This window comes from Sinocyclocheilus grahami, unplaced genomic scaffold, assembly GCF_001515645.1.
Source record: "Sinocyclocheilus grahami isolate Dianchi unplaced genomic scaffold, SAMN03320097.WGS_v1.1 scaffold95.1, whole genome shotgun sequence".
Taxonomy (NCBI): Eukaryota; Metazoa; Chordata; class Actinopteri; order Cypriniformes; family Cyprinidae; genus Sinocyclocheilus; species Sinocyclocheilus grahami.
Window position 1 is genome coordinate 337277 of NW_015505274.1, and position 16025 is coordinate 353301.

Here is a 16025-nt window from a genome sequence, read left to right on the forward strand (position 1 = left end):
TTCCATGTGAACATAAACATATTGTGGATTTTGTTTTGTTTAAATACAAATGCACACATATGGCTTTTATTTTAAAACCTATAATACCCATCACAACCGAATAACAATTTTTTTAGGGTCCAAAAGGCAAAAACGGTCCACATGGTGAATCTGGAAGTCGAGGGTCCCCTGTAAGTAAGTTTCTTATACGCTGAACTGAGTTCAGTGACATCATGACAGAACCTACAACTGATATTTTAAACAGTTGTGGTCATCTCACAGGGTACTGTTGGTCTTCCTGGCCCCAGAGGAGTTGTTGGTCGTGAGGGTCTTGAGGGTGATCCTGGGGTAGAAGGAGCTCTTGGGAAAGACGGAGCTAAAGGAATCCCAGTAAGACAATGAATGTAATTCTCAATGTTCTCAGTGTAACAATTTTAATTACCTAGGTGCTTTTTGTTGTTTGTGATGTTTTGGTTTGTTTGTCCTCTGTTATTAGGGTGAGCATGGAAGTGATGGTGAGGTTGGTCTGCCTGGAAAATCAGGTCCTCAAGGAAACGCAGGTGTGCCAGGACTGCCAGGAATTCAAGGCACTTTTGGGCCAAAGGTTATATGGATAGTGACCGGTTCTTTATGTTTGTTTGTCATCATTATCTGCATCTATAGCAATATTAGCTGGTTATATCTTAAATATTTCTCTATGTTCTGACTTAGGGTGAAAGGGGCATCCCTGGCCAAACTGGACCTCCAGGAAAAAGAGGATTTAATGGAGGAATGGGATTTCCTGGAAAACACGGAGACAGAGGGGTCAAAGGGCAACCTGTAAGTATTGCTACTCTGTTATTACAATGGATCCCTTGCAACTATGACAAACACACAAATGAATGCTGCTCCAATGATCTCGGTTTGCTTAAATGATCAACCTCTAAGAATAAAACAAAGAACATAATTGCCAAAATCAGACAGTAACTTCTTACACAGCTCTCTATAATACTTTATTTTGAGTTTCAATGTCACTTGGTTCCTCCAAAATCATTATAATATGCTGATTTGGTGCTGAAGTAATGTTTCTTATTATTATCAATGTTGAAAACGTAATACTTTTGTGGAAACCAAGATTATAAATGCATTATAAATGTCACATTTGATCAATTTATTGCATCTTTACTGAATAAAAGTATTAATTTGGCCCTAAACTTTCTAAATGGTAGTGTATTTGCATGTTTTCGGTCTATTTAATGGTTGATGAATGAATGACAGTGACATTTCTTTAACACTTAGTGAAAAAATCACCCATTCAGTCAGTCACGTTCTACGTTACGTCAGTGACTGATGAATTGGGATCTCGCCCGAGAGCCCAATCACCTTCGAGTGTTAACTAAACAAGCCAATGACAGTTGGCGTGCGTGTTTCGCCACGCGCACCCCGCCCCGCAGCGCGGGTATAAAAGGAGAGCGCGTGCAAACGCACATCAGCTTTTCGCTTCGGAGCCGAGCCTTCTACAGGACGAATCTCCGCGAGTGTTCGAGAAACAGCTGGCGTTGGTGTGACGGCGTATCAGCGGGGGTTGCCATCCAGGCTGCTGAAACCTCGGCGGGCTGCAGCTTCCATTCTGCGGTCTCGCCGCGACCTCCCCTGGGCGCTTCAGCGCTTTCACTAAAAGAGTGTTTTTTTCCTTCTAAAAGAGCAAATTCTAAAAGAGCTTCACGAGCGCTGTGTAGTGATCTCACCCCAGGCGGGTTGAGGCTACCGCAGCGACTTCCATATGTAGTACTGCCCTGGGCCAGTCCATATGTGTAATTCCACATGTTACCTCCTATGTGCGGGATGTGGCTTCCGTAGCGTCCCAACTGGGTACGCTTTCCCAGTGTTATCCAATGTACCACTGTAGGGAACAGCAGTGCGGACACCTCTGCCTAGCCGCTGTCCTGTCTTCCGCCCCAGCTGGTGTGGGGGGGCTTGCCGGCTTCCGCAGGGCACTGGAGGGGGTCAGCAATAGTGGCGTTTTCCATACGGATCCCAATTCGTCAGTCACTGACGTAACGTTGAACGTGACTGACTGAATGGGAACGTCTAGGTTACTTGTGTAACCCTCGTTCCCTGAAGGAGGGAACGGAGACGTTACGTTCCGTCGCCACAGTTGCTGTACCACCGCTGTACGGCCGGGGCACGTAGTCTCGGCTTCTCAGCGAAAAACTGATGTGCGCTTGCACGCGCTCTCCTTTTATACCCGCGTTGCGGGGCGGGGTGCGCGTGGCGAAACACGCACGCCAACTGTCATTGGCTTGTTTAGTTAACACTCAAAGGTGATTGGGCTCTCGGGCGAGATCCCAATTCGTCAGTCACTGACGTAACGTCTCCGTTCCCTCCTTCAGGGAACGAGGGTTACACAAGTAACCTAGACGTTATCTGTTTATATTTTTCATCTATTTATCATCTGTTAATATTTTTCTTTAGGGTGATACTGGTGAACAGGGATTTCCTGGAGTTCTTGGAATGTTTGGACCAAAGGTAAACTTTCTTCTTGCACCACCGTTAGCATAAAGTCAACCTGTTATGTTTTGATTCTCAAAATTCACCCTGTTTTCTTTAATATATGTGAATGATTAATCTAAATGTTTCAAATAAAAAAAAGTTTGGCTTCACAATCTTTCTTCAAAATCTAATATTTCCTCCATGTCCTTTTTTTAAACTGATCTTATCAAGCCCATTTTTAAACTGCCGTATAAAGACCCTACCTATATTTGTTCTAGATGGATATCCTGTTTCACGTGTTAATGTCGCATTACAGAAGAAAAATTATGTCTTGTATATTCTGAGGATTTTCACATGATCTACTGTTTTGCCAAAATTATCATACTGATAGTTGCAATGATTACACCACAGGTCTATGTTCGTAAACCTGTTAGGTGTTTAATAACATTTAATTATGCTTACATAAAATATACAGGTGCATCTCAATAAATTAGAATGTCGTGGAAAAGTTCATTTATTTCAGTAATTCAACTCAAATTGTGAAACTCGTGTATTAAATAAATTCAATGCACACAGACCGAAGTAGTTTAAGTCTTTGGTTCTTTTAATTGTGATGATTTTGACAGTGACAGAGTTGGGAATAACGCATTACACAGTAACGCGTTACTGTAATCGAATTACTTTTTCTGGTAAAGCAGTAATGTAACGCATTACGTTTTAAATTTGTGTAATTTGATTACAGTTACTAAAGTCAATATAATTACATTACTTACGCTACAAATGTAGTGTTAAAAAATATTTATGTGCCTTTTAAAATCATGTTTTGCGTGGGGTCGATGGAGGCACCGGCGCGATCACTTGCATTTTTTCCTGAGAACAGTGAAAAGCCATTTTGATCGTACATATAAGTGTAATACATCCTTTGAATCTATGAAGGGTCTACTTTTATTTGTGTACACTCACAATATCAACAAAACATTGTGCTTTTGTAAAATAAAGAAAACAAACGGTGCGTTTTCAGCTGTCTCAGTCTCCGCGAACTTCTTTCTGAAAAGCGTCATTAATATGAACCGAAACTCAGCGAATACTTCACACACAGACATGAAAAACATATATATGGAAAGCTTGAAGTGCCTACTTTTAAATGAAGTCTTATCTAAAACAAATATTCTCTGAAGTAATCCGTATAAAACCAACACGAGGTCCAGTCTTTCCCGTCTGAGCTCATTATCTGTAATGTGATCACTCTCACGCGCAGCGCGCGCTATTCATACGGTAATCATCCACGTGAGACACGCGAATCTGTAAACGCCCACATCACCTCCGTAAACAAAGAAGCAAGATTTATTTTTAGCATTCAAATATGCACTGTATTTTCATTAATACTGTTTTCAAATGTTATCAGAACCGTTTTCAATTTATTATGTTTTTTTCTGTCTTTAATGCTCACATTTAAACACAGTTAAGCCAGCATACACATATACCCTACACTCAGCAAACAATGTTGTATGTAAAACAATGTATAGGCACATTTAAAGATACATTTTTCATTGTTAGGCAGGTTTATGCTAAGAATGTTAAGTTTTAGAAATGGATTAAATCTTTAAGTCTTTAAGTTGCTGTTTTCATACCTTTGTAATATTTTTCAGTCAATATTAAATTACTGAAAGAACTACAATTTTCACTTTGAACTGTATTATTTTTTTTTTTAGATTTGATATGTTTTCAAATGTTTTCAGCTGGCATTTCATTACAGCTGTACAAGCACTGTAGCTTAAGATGAAAAATAGCTTCTTTAAGCAGCTTTAAGAGAGCTAGTCAAACAATATAATCAAACAAAGGCTGTGTGATGTAATGGTTTTCTAAATTTAGATTTTATGACCAAACAATGTTTCTGTCATTCACAGGGGCCACCCGGAGACCTTGGCCCAGTGGGTATCCAGGGCCCAAAGGGTCCTCAGGGTTTAATGGTATGTACCACTGTGAACTGTCCTGAACTGTCCTGAAAACACAAATGAGATGGATCAGCAACTACTGTAGGTGTTTCTTTTTTTTAAGGGAATGCAAGGAGTCATCGGACCTGTTGGTATCATTGGGCCTAGTGGTAACGCAGTATGTATGATCTGAGTCACGTTGTTGGTGGTTTCTAATTGGGTGCATACTCTGAAAAACTTCCTTCTCTTCCTCTCTTTTTATTAGGGACCACAAGGAGACAAAGGACATAAAGGAGAAATGGTAAAAATCAGTTTGAAATACTGAATTCTAATATTGTATGGCTCTTATGTTAGACTTCCATCAGCATAGGCTCAACTTCCTGTTTATCATCTCCATTCAGTGATGTTACTGTGATGGGGGTCTAATGGTTTGTCTCAGTCCACTCAGTAGTAAGTGCACTTCCCAGGGAGTCAACTATTACTGTCAAATTTGAAAAAGTGCATTCATTCAGTCTCTTCAAGTTCCCAGAATGCACTGGGAATCTTGTAACCATGATGGAGGTAATTGAATCATTCATGTTCATGATGTACTGATTTACATCATAGGGAACTAAAGAGTGGAATGAGACTCAGCCTAAGACACTTTTAAGATACAATCAGATAAGCAGCAAGAACAAATTTGGTTGAAAAGGGTTCCCTGATGAAAATAAAATTTTTGTTGTTTGTCCTTTTATTTTAAACAGGGTGCTCAGGTATGTTCCCCAATGTCCTTCAATGTTACTAGCCCTTTTACATTTATATAAATAAAGTGGTACTATTTAACCAACATAAAAATGTTCTTTTGACCCTCAATTAGGGACCTCCAGGTAGTCGTGGACCACCTGGACCTCCAGTAAGTAGTCTTGATGCATTTTAACAATCATGTGAATAGTATGTGTCATGGTTGGATTGCATTTAGCTGAAGCTCATTGTAATCAATGCTTTCTTTTTCTTTATTGCTCAATGGTTTATAGGGGCTTCCTGGTGTTTCTTTTTCTCATGTAAGTATGCTTTGTACATCTCTGTTGATAGAAATTTAAGTCCATGAAGTCTAAAAATTATTGACGGAGCTAGAACATGTCAAAGCTCCAGATGCTGTGATGTAAATATACTCTACTTTAAAGAAAATTAAAAAAAAGAATTAAAGCACACTTCAAAAAAAAAAAAAAGAAGCCTATATTCAACTGGTTATTTCATTATATAAAACATATTTTAAAAAGAGAGTACAAATGGTGCCTTCCTCAGGTTGCAACCTACAAACACAAAAACAGGCCTGTCCCAATATCCATACTTATGCTCTTAACACTTGACCACTTTTCTACTTGCAATTCATATTTCCATCGTTTTTTGCTTAAGTTTTCAAGTTGCCGTGAGGACCACAGGTGTGTGTAGAACTTTTCATTACCTGATGGGTTCTAATTAAGTGATAAAAAGCAGTTGCAAATGTTTTACAAAATACATATTCATCTCTGCACCAATCAAATGTGCTACACTTTACATTTTACTACCAAATTATATGTCATATTTTTTGCATGGATATTTATTTTTATAGATGTTCCTGAACATGATGAATGATATGCTTATCCTCAAATACTCTGAAGTGGTTTTAGAGATAGTGTGGATTTAGTGTGCTTTAAGGGCCCCGAGCTTTGGCATTTATCAGATCTGGGACAGTGGAGTACTGTACATCCAGGGCTAGTCTTAAAAAACACCACTAGATGGTGCTACATTAATGGGAAAACATTGATAATATAAAACAGATTAAGCAGTTTCATTACCAAAGAAAAATAAATGATTAAGTTCAAAGAAAGGGTTATTTAGTCCAGGAAAAAACATCACCTTTATCTAAAATGTTTCTCATTGCAATAATAATTTTAAGCGATCTCCACCTTGTATATTTTCTCCTACTCTTTCTAATGTAATCCTTCTGCTATTAGACTGTGGATTGCTGAGCTACCTGAAAGTTCTTCAGATGGCGCTTTGTTCTTCCCATATAAAATATAAAACAACCACACCTACATGACAGTCCATATATCCACCACATATTGTTCATTATAACTGATAAAAGACTTTATCACATAAACTATTTTTGTATTAAAATCAGTTTACAGTTTATATTCATACTCTACTTTGTTTTCTCTTAGGAAAATGAGGCCCTTGGTGCTGCTTTACATGCTTTTATGGATTTCCGCTCTACTTTAAGGTCCGAGGTAAGTGGCGACAGTGTTCAAAATGTGTAGAGCTTCAGTGTGAGAGCTTCGTTTTAGACCTTAGCAGAATAACTTGACCTCAAAGCATTGAACTTGGCCTGTTCTGTGGCACCTTCACTTAACCTAACCAGGTAATAACTACTACATGTCATTTAAATGCATCAACAACCATAAACTAAAGACATTTGTTTGTATACACTTTAAACAGTCAATTCCATAGCACCGAATAAAGGTTAGATAAACAAAGAGCATTAACATTATGTCAGGACTCTGACCAACATTTATTTATTCATTTTTTTAATCATTTATTACTTTCAAATGATTGAAAACGAATGGAACCAAACACTTTTTTCCTATGCTGATAGCTTAACTTTTATGGGCTGTCTGGCGCACTGAGTAATGTTTAGAGCTCATCACTAACAAAGACTTATGTATTACGATCATCCCTCAGTCACTCACAGTTAGTCTGCAAAACATCATAGACCTGACTTTGTTTCATTCCAAACCACAGAAGTATGAAGATACTGACTTTCCAATGCTGGACCAGGGAACGGAGATCTTTAAGACTCTTCACTACCTCAGCACTCTGATCCACAGCATTAAGAATCCCCTGGGAACACAGGAGAATCCAGCCAGAATGTGCAGAGATCTCTTTGAGTGCGAGCACAAGTTGAAAGATGGTGAGATATTAATAGTAAATTATCTCCATCGGAAATTTGATTGTTTTAGCTCTGTAATGATCACTAAAGCTACATTAACACCTCCAATTATGTAGCTAAAAACCAAGTGCAGTTTGTCACGTATGATAGGAATGAATAGGATAGGAATGGACTCATTCATTTTGTTTTGTATTTTACTGAAGGCACTTATTGGATAGATCCTAACCTGGGCTGCTTTTCTGACAATATTGAAGTGACCTGCAACTTCACCAATGGAGGTCAAACCTGCCTTAAGCCAGTTGCTGTGTCCAAGGTCTGTAAAGCTGACAACTAACTACATTATGAGCAAGATTGCACTGAATCTGAACCTGCAGAACTGAAATAGCTATGATTCCGCAAACTCTAGGTGTCCGTTATTCGACAAAATTGTTCACTCAAAAGTGAAAATCTGTCAATATGTCTTCTCTTTTATGTGGTCCCATAGTTCTAATCAATTGATTATGTTGTTATTGCTATCCTGAAGTTGGAGATTGGAGTGAGTCTGATCCAGATGAACTTCATCCACCTCCTGAGCTCTGAAGCTGTGCAGATCATCACCATTCACTGCCTGAACGTCTCTGTTTGGGCAGCAGGGCACTCCAAAACACCTTCCTCTAGTGCGGTGTACTTTAAAGCCTGGAATGGACAGATAATCGAGTTTGGGGGATTCATCGAGCCTGAACTGATAAAGGATGAGTGCTGGGTATGCATAAACTTATATTTAAACAATATTGGTGGGTAACAGGTAACTTTTTATTTATTTTGTAATGCAGGGTTTCCGAAAAAACGGTTTGTGAGCTGATAAAAAGCTAATAATTAGTTATAAAACATGTCAAATTAAAATAAATAAATGGGGCTGCACAAAAATTGCAATATAGTTTAGTGTGATTTCAGTGGCTCAGAGCAGCTCAGTTCACAGTAAATGCTAAAAACTCCATCATGTGCTGCGAGCTTAACATGCATTTGAAAACACAACTTCATTATTATTATTATTATTATTATTATTAATAATAATGTTATCAGTTCCTTAGGATAGGGTTACTAAAGCACCAGTGTAAATGCAATGTGGACAAATACACTATTACAACTAAAAAGATGTTCGAGTCCAGCTACAAAGATTAAATATTTTATCTATTTAATTGCATGTCAGTGTGACCATTAACCGACATCAAAGAGTCGTGAACATATGAATGTGCTGTTAAATTATTGCAATAATAACTTTAAATCTCAGGGGGTAATTCAAGTAATTATTTTACATCGAAATGGTTCAGCCAACAAAAAAGTTTGGGAAACCCCGGTGCAACAAAATTGTGGTTTTAACTATTTTACACATCATTATTAGGACACCTGATTATCACAATCAATCCTTCCACTTTCTGTCCTCTCAGATCACAGATGGTCGATGGCATCAGACACAGTTCATTTTCCAGACACAGGACCCAAACTTACTGCCCATTGTGGAGGTCTACAACTTGCCCAGCACAAAATCTGGATCACATTACCACCTTGAAGTGGGCCCTGTATGCTATTTATAAAGAAAGCAACAATGGAAGCCTTAAATACCCCGATGAGCAGCATTACGGAGCCTCTCTCTGGCCTAGAGGCCAACAAAACTGCACATCTCCTGTACAGTGTGGACTGCAGCCTTTAAACATGGGGAAAGAGGAGACTAGAGCAGCTTTGGAGAAAATAAGACTTCCTATGTGAGCAGCTCAGGATGACAGATTCTTTCTTTTCAGAGCTGGGTTTCTTCTGTTTGAAAACAAGGCCTGGATATGTGGTTGGAGGTGCTTATTAAACTCTTAATAGAAATCTTAATTTATTCATAGTTGTGTTTTTCACACGTGATTTATATAATGAAGTACTTATTTTATATTCTAAAGTTACACATGAACGTGTATTTATACATGTACATGCGTGTATGTATATTTTCTGTAAAGTGCAATAGAGAATGAACAGATTTTTGTTTTTAATAATGAAACTTCTGTTTGGCTGTTTTAGGTAAGTGAGGTTTACTGTCACTCATATCATTCAATTCAGGTTCATTGGCGTGTGTACTTGTGTATACCAGCAGGTCTGTTGTAAAAGCCTCAGATACCAACATACAACACATAAAACACACATATGCTTTCATTCATAGCCAGAATATGAGTCGAGGTGAATCCAGACTTGAAAAGTAACATATAAACGTCTACCTCCCATCTCTCATTTTTTGGGACAGTAAATGGATTCACATGCATTTAACTCCTGTGGCTAGATTTCTGTTTCCGTCAAATGGTTTTAACTTAAGTGCCTTTTATACATTAAAAGGGAATATTTTTGTAAACATTTTTAAAAAGTTCAAATGATCTCTTTTTTCAGCCAAACATATCTTTAATCCTTTATCTTCTAGTATGCCTTATTTGTACAAATATTTGAACTTTAAAGGCACAAGAATTATATTATTATAGCAGACATGGTGTTGAATGTGCTTTATATCACTCGACTGTAGGTCTTTCCATCATTAAGTACATATATGCAATTCCACAAGCCCTATCTGACTGCAGAAGTAATTGTTGACATGGTGTGTATCATAATTACTGACTTTTGTATGTCTTTGTTGAGGTGCGTGTACAAAGCTGAATGTTGCAGTTAGAAACACTGCAAACCCGAGTTGTAATATGGAGTTGCTGATCAAAATGAGAGCACTAGAATCTTCCACTATATTGGGTTTGTCATGAGCAGCAGCTTTGGCATCTAATTATTTCAATGGCTGTGACCAAAAAGTGTTATGTATGAAATTCTTTTGAAATATATCTGTTGTTTTGATCAAAACTGTCAGGAGCCATCTTATCTTGCCAAATATATGTTCTTTGTATGTGTAAATTTGAAGTCTCACTGTAATATGTGTTCTGTTATTTCAGAGCAGACAAACTAAGAAGGGTGGATATTCTTATAATGAATATTTCTATGGTCAAACATAACCTCCGAAAAACAGCAAACACCAAAGAACAACGTTTTCAGTGTTGTATGAATTAAATCATTGATACCACAGAAACAGACAGCAGTCTTTATATCTGTCTGCCTTACTAAAGTTCTTGTCTTTCTGGCCATTTCTGTGTCTCGTTTGAATAAAGAATTATGAAAACATGTTGACAATGTTGTTCATACTCACCCTCATTTTATTCCAATGCTGTATGTTGCAAAAATAGAAATCTTTAAGAATCTTAATGACACAAGGGAGGTTAGGACGATATCAATGGCCCAACGAGGGAGAGGGGGGCCGAACGTGATTTCTACCGAGGGACCACCAGGAACGGATTTAGTCTGTATAGACACCTAAACTGCATGATGTTATTGCATAGTGGATGCTAAAATACTGCTGCTTTTATTCAAGTATCTCTTGGAAAGAGTGCCTAGAAGATGTGCAGTCTTATGAACCAGTATCACAACTGGTTTAAGATATCAATGGACCATGGATCATTAATGAGCTTTACATACACACAGACCTTCCGAGAGAGGTGGGATGTCTTATCATTCATCAACATGCTCGGCTAGGTAAGGACTCCAGCATTTGGAACCAGTCTGGTGTATTTACGACATCTACAGGAGGTGATGGGACAGTACTAACCTGCAAATCTATGAAATATTTTAACAGCTACTATCATGGGTGAGGCAAATGGGTGGTTGGGCTTGGGCCTATATAAAACAGGGTGGGCAAAGTCTAGCATATGAAAACCGCATGTCAAATTGGCAACAGAAAATGCAGCACAACGGTTCAATACACAATATTTCTAAAGCATTGATTAAAGTTTTGTTCACCAAAAAATGAAGATTCTGTCATTAATTACTCATGTCATTACAAACTTGTAAGACTTTCGTTCAACTTCGGAACACAAATGAAAATATTTTTGATGAAATCCGAGAGCTTTCTGACCCTGCACAGACAGCAAGGGAACTACCACGTTCAAGGCCCAGAAGGGAAGTGAGGACATAGTTAAAACAGTCCATGTGAAGTGGTTCAACCTTAATTTTATGAAGCTACGAGAATACTTTTTGTGTGCAAAGAAAACAAAAATATTTTTTTATTTAACAATTTATCCTCTTCTGTGTCATGGGAAGAGAATAGGAAAGATTAATACACATTTTTAATAAAAAAAGACACTATTTCTATTTCTGGCCAACGTCACTTATTTATTCATAATGATACAACACTGCCACCTAGTGACAAGACATGAAAACAACACAATGAAATTTGGAATAATTTACACTTTAACAATATATTATTAAAAATAACTCCCACAAGTATGATCAAGTATATGAAAAGGCCAGTCATTTATCACTTGATTGTTAAGACTTGATAAGACAAGAAAACAGTCAAAAAGTTAAATGAATTGCTTGGTCAAAATTCATCTGCTGCACTATTAACAATATTTCATGTTATATCCATGATCACATGATGTGTATACTGTTGATGTGCCACAACCTAAATACTTACTGATGTACATAGGTATAAGCACTCCTAGCGAGATTTCCTATCTTTGATGTAGTGTGTGTTTTGCGAGGGACCAACCCAAGGTCTCCAGTTTTGAAGTGAGAAAGATGTGAAGTGGATTTCTGGAGGAGTTCACATGGTCTGGAGTTGAAAGCAAGCATGAGAGTCATTGAATCACACTGTCAATATTATTATATGGTTAGTATGTCTTAGAGCTGCAATATGTTGCATGTCCGTTTTAATGAATTTGTACCTTTTTATGTCAGAGGGTTTTTTAAGATCATGACTGCAAGTCACCTCTGGCAGGAACTCAGTAAGAGCTGGACCGTTTCCTAAAGCTGCAGCACTGTCCAGCACAGCCAGCAGCTTCTGCATCATCTGATTTCGTCTGACCGTAATCTTCAGTTCTGAGTCTTCCTCTTTAGGGATCTCCTGTAACCAAACCAGAGTAAGACCTCTGTTTATTTACTTGGCTGTAACACCAAATGATAAATGATCTGTTTATGTTCACTCTTACCCTTAGGGCCTCCTTTAAAGCTACGGTTGCTTCCTCAAGAACTGTCTTTAGCTGTTTTCTCAGCGTCCTTTCCTCTTCAAGCTCTTTCCTCTGTCTCTTGGCTTCAGCTTTTGTTTGGTTCAGCACTTCTATATCTGTTGCGTGTTTCTTTCTGTAGGTACAGTGTTGGTAATACTATTAAAATACACTGCAAAAAGTATTTAAAGGAAATTATTTAACTTATAAGTGACTTCAGGAGTCAAACCTGAGAGCATCAAGCTCTGTGCATACTGCAGAATGATTGTCTAGCAGCTCTTGGTGCTCCACTTTAAGTTTGACACATTTCTCCACTTCAGACTGCATTTGCTTGCACTTTTCTGTCAATTGATGGACTACCTTGAGAAAGAGATATGTTTCATTTTTGCTCTAGGTTATGTAATATGCACGTGTTTCCAAACAGCTTAAAAATGCATGAAAGAATAGATGTATAAACTGGCTACCTTTTGATTGGCAACATTCTTCTTGGTTATCTCATGTATCAGTGGTTCTGTAATTGCATTCTCGATTTTGAGTTGCTTTTCTCTTGCTCGCAGATCATCATTCTCCTTCAGCAGCTCCTTGGTCTTGTCTGAGAGCTGCTGAAGTTGAGCTGTCACAGAGAGGTTTTCTTGCATGGCCCTCTTTGTCGTCTCGGGCATCTTCTGGTCTGAAACCCACCGGAATTCAGCTGCTACAGCAGCAACATGTTGCAGCATTTCTTTCTTTAGCCTGTATCAGCCAAAGAGGTCAAATAAATAAAATGCAGTATTTATCTTATTTTAAATGCATTTATTTGTTTACCAACATTATATATAAATTATACATTTAAAAAAATGTGTAAACATTCAAAAAAATTATTTAATATTGGTAACACAATAAGTTTCAATTTGTTAATAATCAGAATTATTCCTAAAGCATGTATTAATCTTAGTTAATGTTAATTTTAACATTTACTAATACGTTTGTAAAATAAAAAGTTGTATATGTTTAGTATTATTGAATGGATCTGAATGAATATGAACTAATAATGAAAAGTTGTATTTTTATTAACCAGTGTTAGGTTAATAAATACTGTAACAAATGTTTTGTTCAATGTTAGTTATTATGCCTTAACTAATGGGACTTTATGGTTACCTTAATCTTTTTAAAGACTATTTATTGCTATTTGTGTGTGTGTGTGTGTGTGTGTGTGTGTGTGTGTGTGTGTGAAAACAGAAGTTAAAAAATCTCCACAACAAAGTGAGTCCAAGGATTTGAATGCAGTACTATACGTATATACCAAGCAACAGATCCACTTATGTATTGAACAAATGCCTCTTTGTAAGGCCTTACATTGCAATCATTCACTGAAAACAGAAGATGAATGGAAACCAGTATCTCATTTGACATATATTTAATTTATAATGTTCGGCTTCAGACCTCAAATAATGCACAAAATTTATGAAAAATAGTTGATATTCATCTAAGAATGCACGTCCCATGACCTTGATCTCTGAACAATGAGTATGAACATGCTCACCTGTCATTGTCCAGTACAGCTTTTTTCTCCAGATTATAGATGTGTGCTTGATGCTCTTCTTTTTGCGTTTGAAGCTGCTCTTTCAAAGACCTGCGCTCAGCCATGAGCTTCTCTCTCTGCATAGAAAACTCCTCCAAAGACGCCAGCTTACCAGCTGAACGCAAAAAGGTTAACACATTTTAATTAATGATTGGTTGAAAGGTGCATTTATTAATATCACGGTTAGTGATAACATATACGTTTTCATTTCATTCGATGTTTATATTCGGTGTGAATGTGAAACTGCTCAAAAGCTTGTACCAAGCGCCATGTTCTCAGATGTGAGTTTTTCCTTATGGTCCTGAAGCTCATGTCTAAGCAGGCTCAGTTGTAACTCAAAGGACTCCCTCTCAGCCTCTTGGGCTTGCTGGTGTCTTGATAAGGTCTCAGCCAGATCAGTCAGTTCATCCTCTTTTTGAGCCAGTGTGCGTTTCAGGTAGAGAACTATGTCTTTCTTCTCTTTCTCCAAATTATTGATCTTAGAGTACAAGTCCTTTTCTTGAACCTCCAGTTCATCACATTTATGTTGATATCTGCAAGAAAAAAAAAACAAGTTCGCAGTTGGTAATAGCTTGTATGAGGCAAGTGCTTCCTGTTGAGGGTATGTTTGTTTAAGTATAGTGTCTGTTTAATCATTAACAGTAGATTATAATCCAAAGTCTATTTCATTTGAGTTTCCTCAAAGGCACGTAGCCTACATGAGCAACACGAATAAATAGGCTACTATGAACTAAATTCTCGTGGCCTATATTTTAATCCAAAGATACTGGACCTTCAATCAACTTGTCAAATCAACATTATCATTAGGTGAGTGTTTGCTGCGCACGTCCCCATTACTTTGGATTTACCAGGCTACATTAATGTACAAGTGCGTTTTTGTGTTTGAGTTGCTGAGTTTTTTTCTCAGATAAATTCAGAAGTATTTTCTTGTAAACCCCTGACTAATGTAACATAATAAACAGCCATGTAAAATAAATCCGTGGTAACTTGCAAGAGACTCGCACCTTTCCAGTCGCTCCTCCGAGTCGCGTATTTGAGCCCGATAAAAGTTTTTGTCACTCTCCGTCAATTCTTCGTCGTTTTTCTGCTCGGGATTCATACTTCCCTTTTTAAGTGATTTATCTCCGCTCCCTTTTCCATTCTTTTTGGGAGGCATTGGACGTTTACGTAATTTAAACGAAACAGTCTGAGAAATACAAACTTGCAAATGCAATTGTTTCTTGTTGCCATGGTCGTGTGTCATGCGCCTGCGCAGAGACGTGCGCGAGAGTACCCAGTGCTTTTTTTTGTCTTTTTCACAGTTTTTCAAAACCTAAAATAGTTGAAATATTATACAAAGAGCCTGAGGTGAGGGCATATTAAACTGTCGTTTCAGTTTCATTTTTGATTGAGTTGTAGCCCTTTGCAAATTCGACATATTTCTCTGTTTGATATAAATGCGTCAGTTTAGGTTAATGTTAAAAAACTGAACCTTATTGATTATAATATATGGAGAGAGAGAGCGAGAGAGCTTTTTACTTTTTTACTTGGTTTGTACAAAGTTGTATTTGAAGAATTTGTTGTGGTCTTACACCTTTTGTCTGTAATGCTATTCTATTTTTTGTAAATCTGTTAATCAAAATTGGGCTAATTTTTTACAAATATTTTACATTTACTAATATTTTCCCACACATAAGCTACTGTTCTCTATGATAGATCAAATGGGGTAACCCTTAGAACCAAAATCACTACTGCACTTTCCTAAACACATACTGAAACCAAATGTTTGGAATATTGTGGAGGATTTGTTGTGATGGATGTGCATAAATTAACTCTATTTTGTAATTCTGTTAAATTGTAAACTTTAAGATTAACACCATTCAGTTACTAATAGCAGAGGTTATTATAAAATATGTGCAATATTACAAATGCAAAAAGGTTTTGATCCAGGGAAAGAGATACTTTTTTGCCCCAAAAGTTGTCAAAATAAATGTTTTTAAAGTCTTTAGACCTGTTTACCCTAATCAAGAATTCATTCATTTTTAATGATGTTAATATGGGTCAAATGTGACCTGAGGTTCACATGGGTGCAGTTTCCTAGGACCAGTTGTAAAACACTGACTGTAGAAAAAGACTCATTTGCTCAT

At 37.3% G+C, this 16025-nt stretch overlaps 2 protein-coding genes across 3 annotated transcripts in view; one reads left to right on the top strand and one right to left on the bottom strand.

Moving 5' to 3' along the window:
• The window catches only part of LOC107587699 (collagen alpha-1(XXVII) chain B-like), a 97347-nt gene extending 86896 nt beyond the window's left edge, over positions 1–10451 (top strand). Inside the window, exons 43-58 of the mRNA XM_016275582.1 lie at positions 117–170; positions 262–369; positions 476–583; positions 691–798; positions 2434–2487; positions 4359–4421; positions 4510–4563; positions 4651–4686; positions 5129–5137; positions 5242–5277; positions 5399–5425; positions 6569–6634; positions 7146–7314; positions 7497–7606; positions 7817–8035; positions 8721–10451. Of these exons, the coding sequence (XP_016131068.1) occupies positions 117–170; positions 262–369; positions 476–583; positions 691–798; positions 2434–2487; positions 4359–4421; positions 4510–4563; positions 4651–4686; positions 5129–5137; positions 5242–5277; positions 5399–5425; positions 6569–6634; positions 7146–7314; positions 7497–7606; positions 7817–8035; positions 8721–8867 (1368 nt within the window). The 3' untranslated portion in view covers positions 8868–10451. The remainder of the gene's footprint in view (positions 1–116; positions 171–261; positions 370–475; positions 584–690; positions 799–2433; positions 2488–4358; positions 4422–4509; positions 4564–4650; positions 4687–5128; positions 5138–5241; positions 5278–5398; positions 5426–6568; positions 6635–7145; positions 7315–7496; positions 7607–7816; positions 8036–8720) is intronic.
• Positions 10452–11613: 1162 nt separating this feature from the next.
• cfap157 (cilia and flagella associated protein 157) lies at positions 11614–15129 on the bottom strand. 2 transcript variants are annotated; one of them, XM_016275504.1, is made up of 8 exons: positions 14904–15129; positions 14161–14432; positions 13861–14014; positions 12803–13070; positions 12568–12698; positions 12324–12474; positions 12060–12238; positions 11614–11947 (listed from the first exon to the last, which is right to left on the bottom strand). In XM_016275504.1, exons 1-8 carry the CDS (start codon positions 15053–15055, stop codon positions 11806–11808), a joined length of 1449 nt encoding a protein of 482 aa, XP_016130990.1. In that variant the 5' UTR covers positions 15056–15129; the 3' UTR covers positions 11614–11805. The 2 variants fall into 2 exon arrangements, with proteins under 2 accessions (XP_016130990.1, XP_016130991.1); XM_016275505.1 differs by having other exon boundaries at positions 11867–11947; positions 12104–12238.
• Positions 15130–16025: the final 896 nt, after the last annotated feature.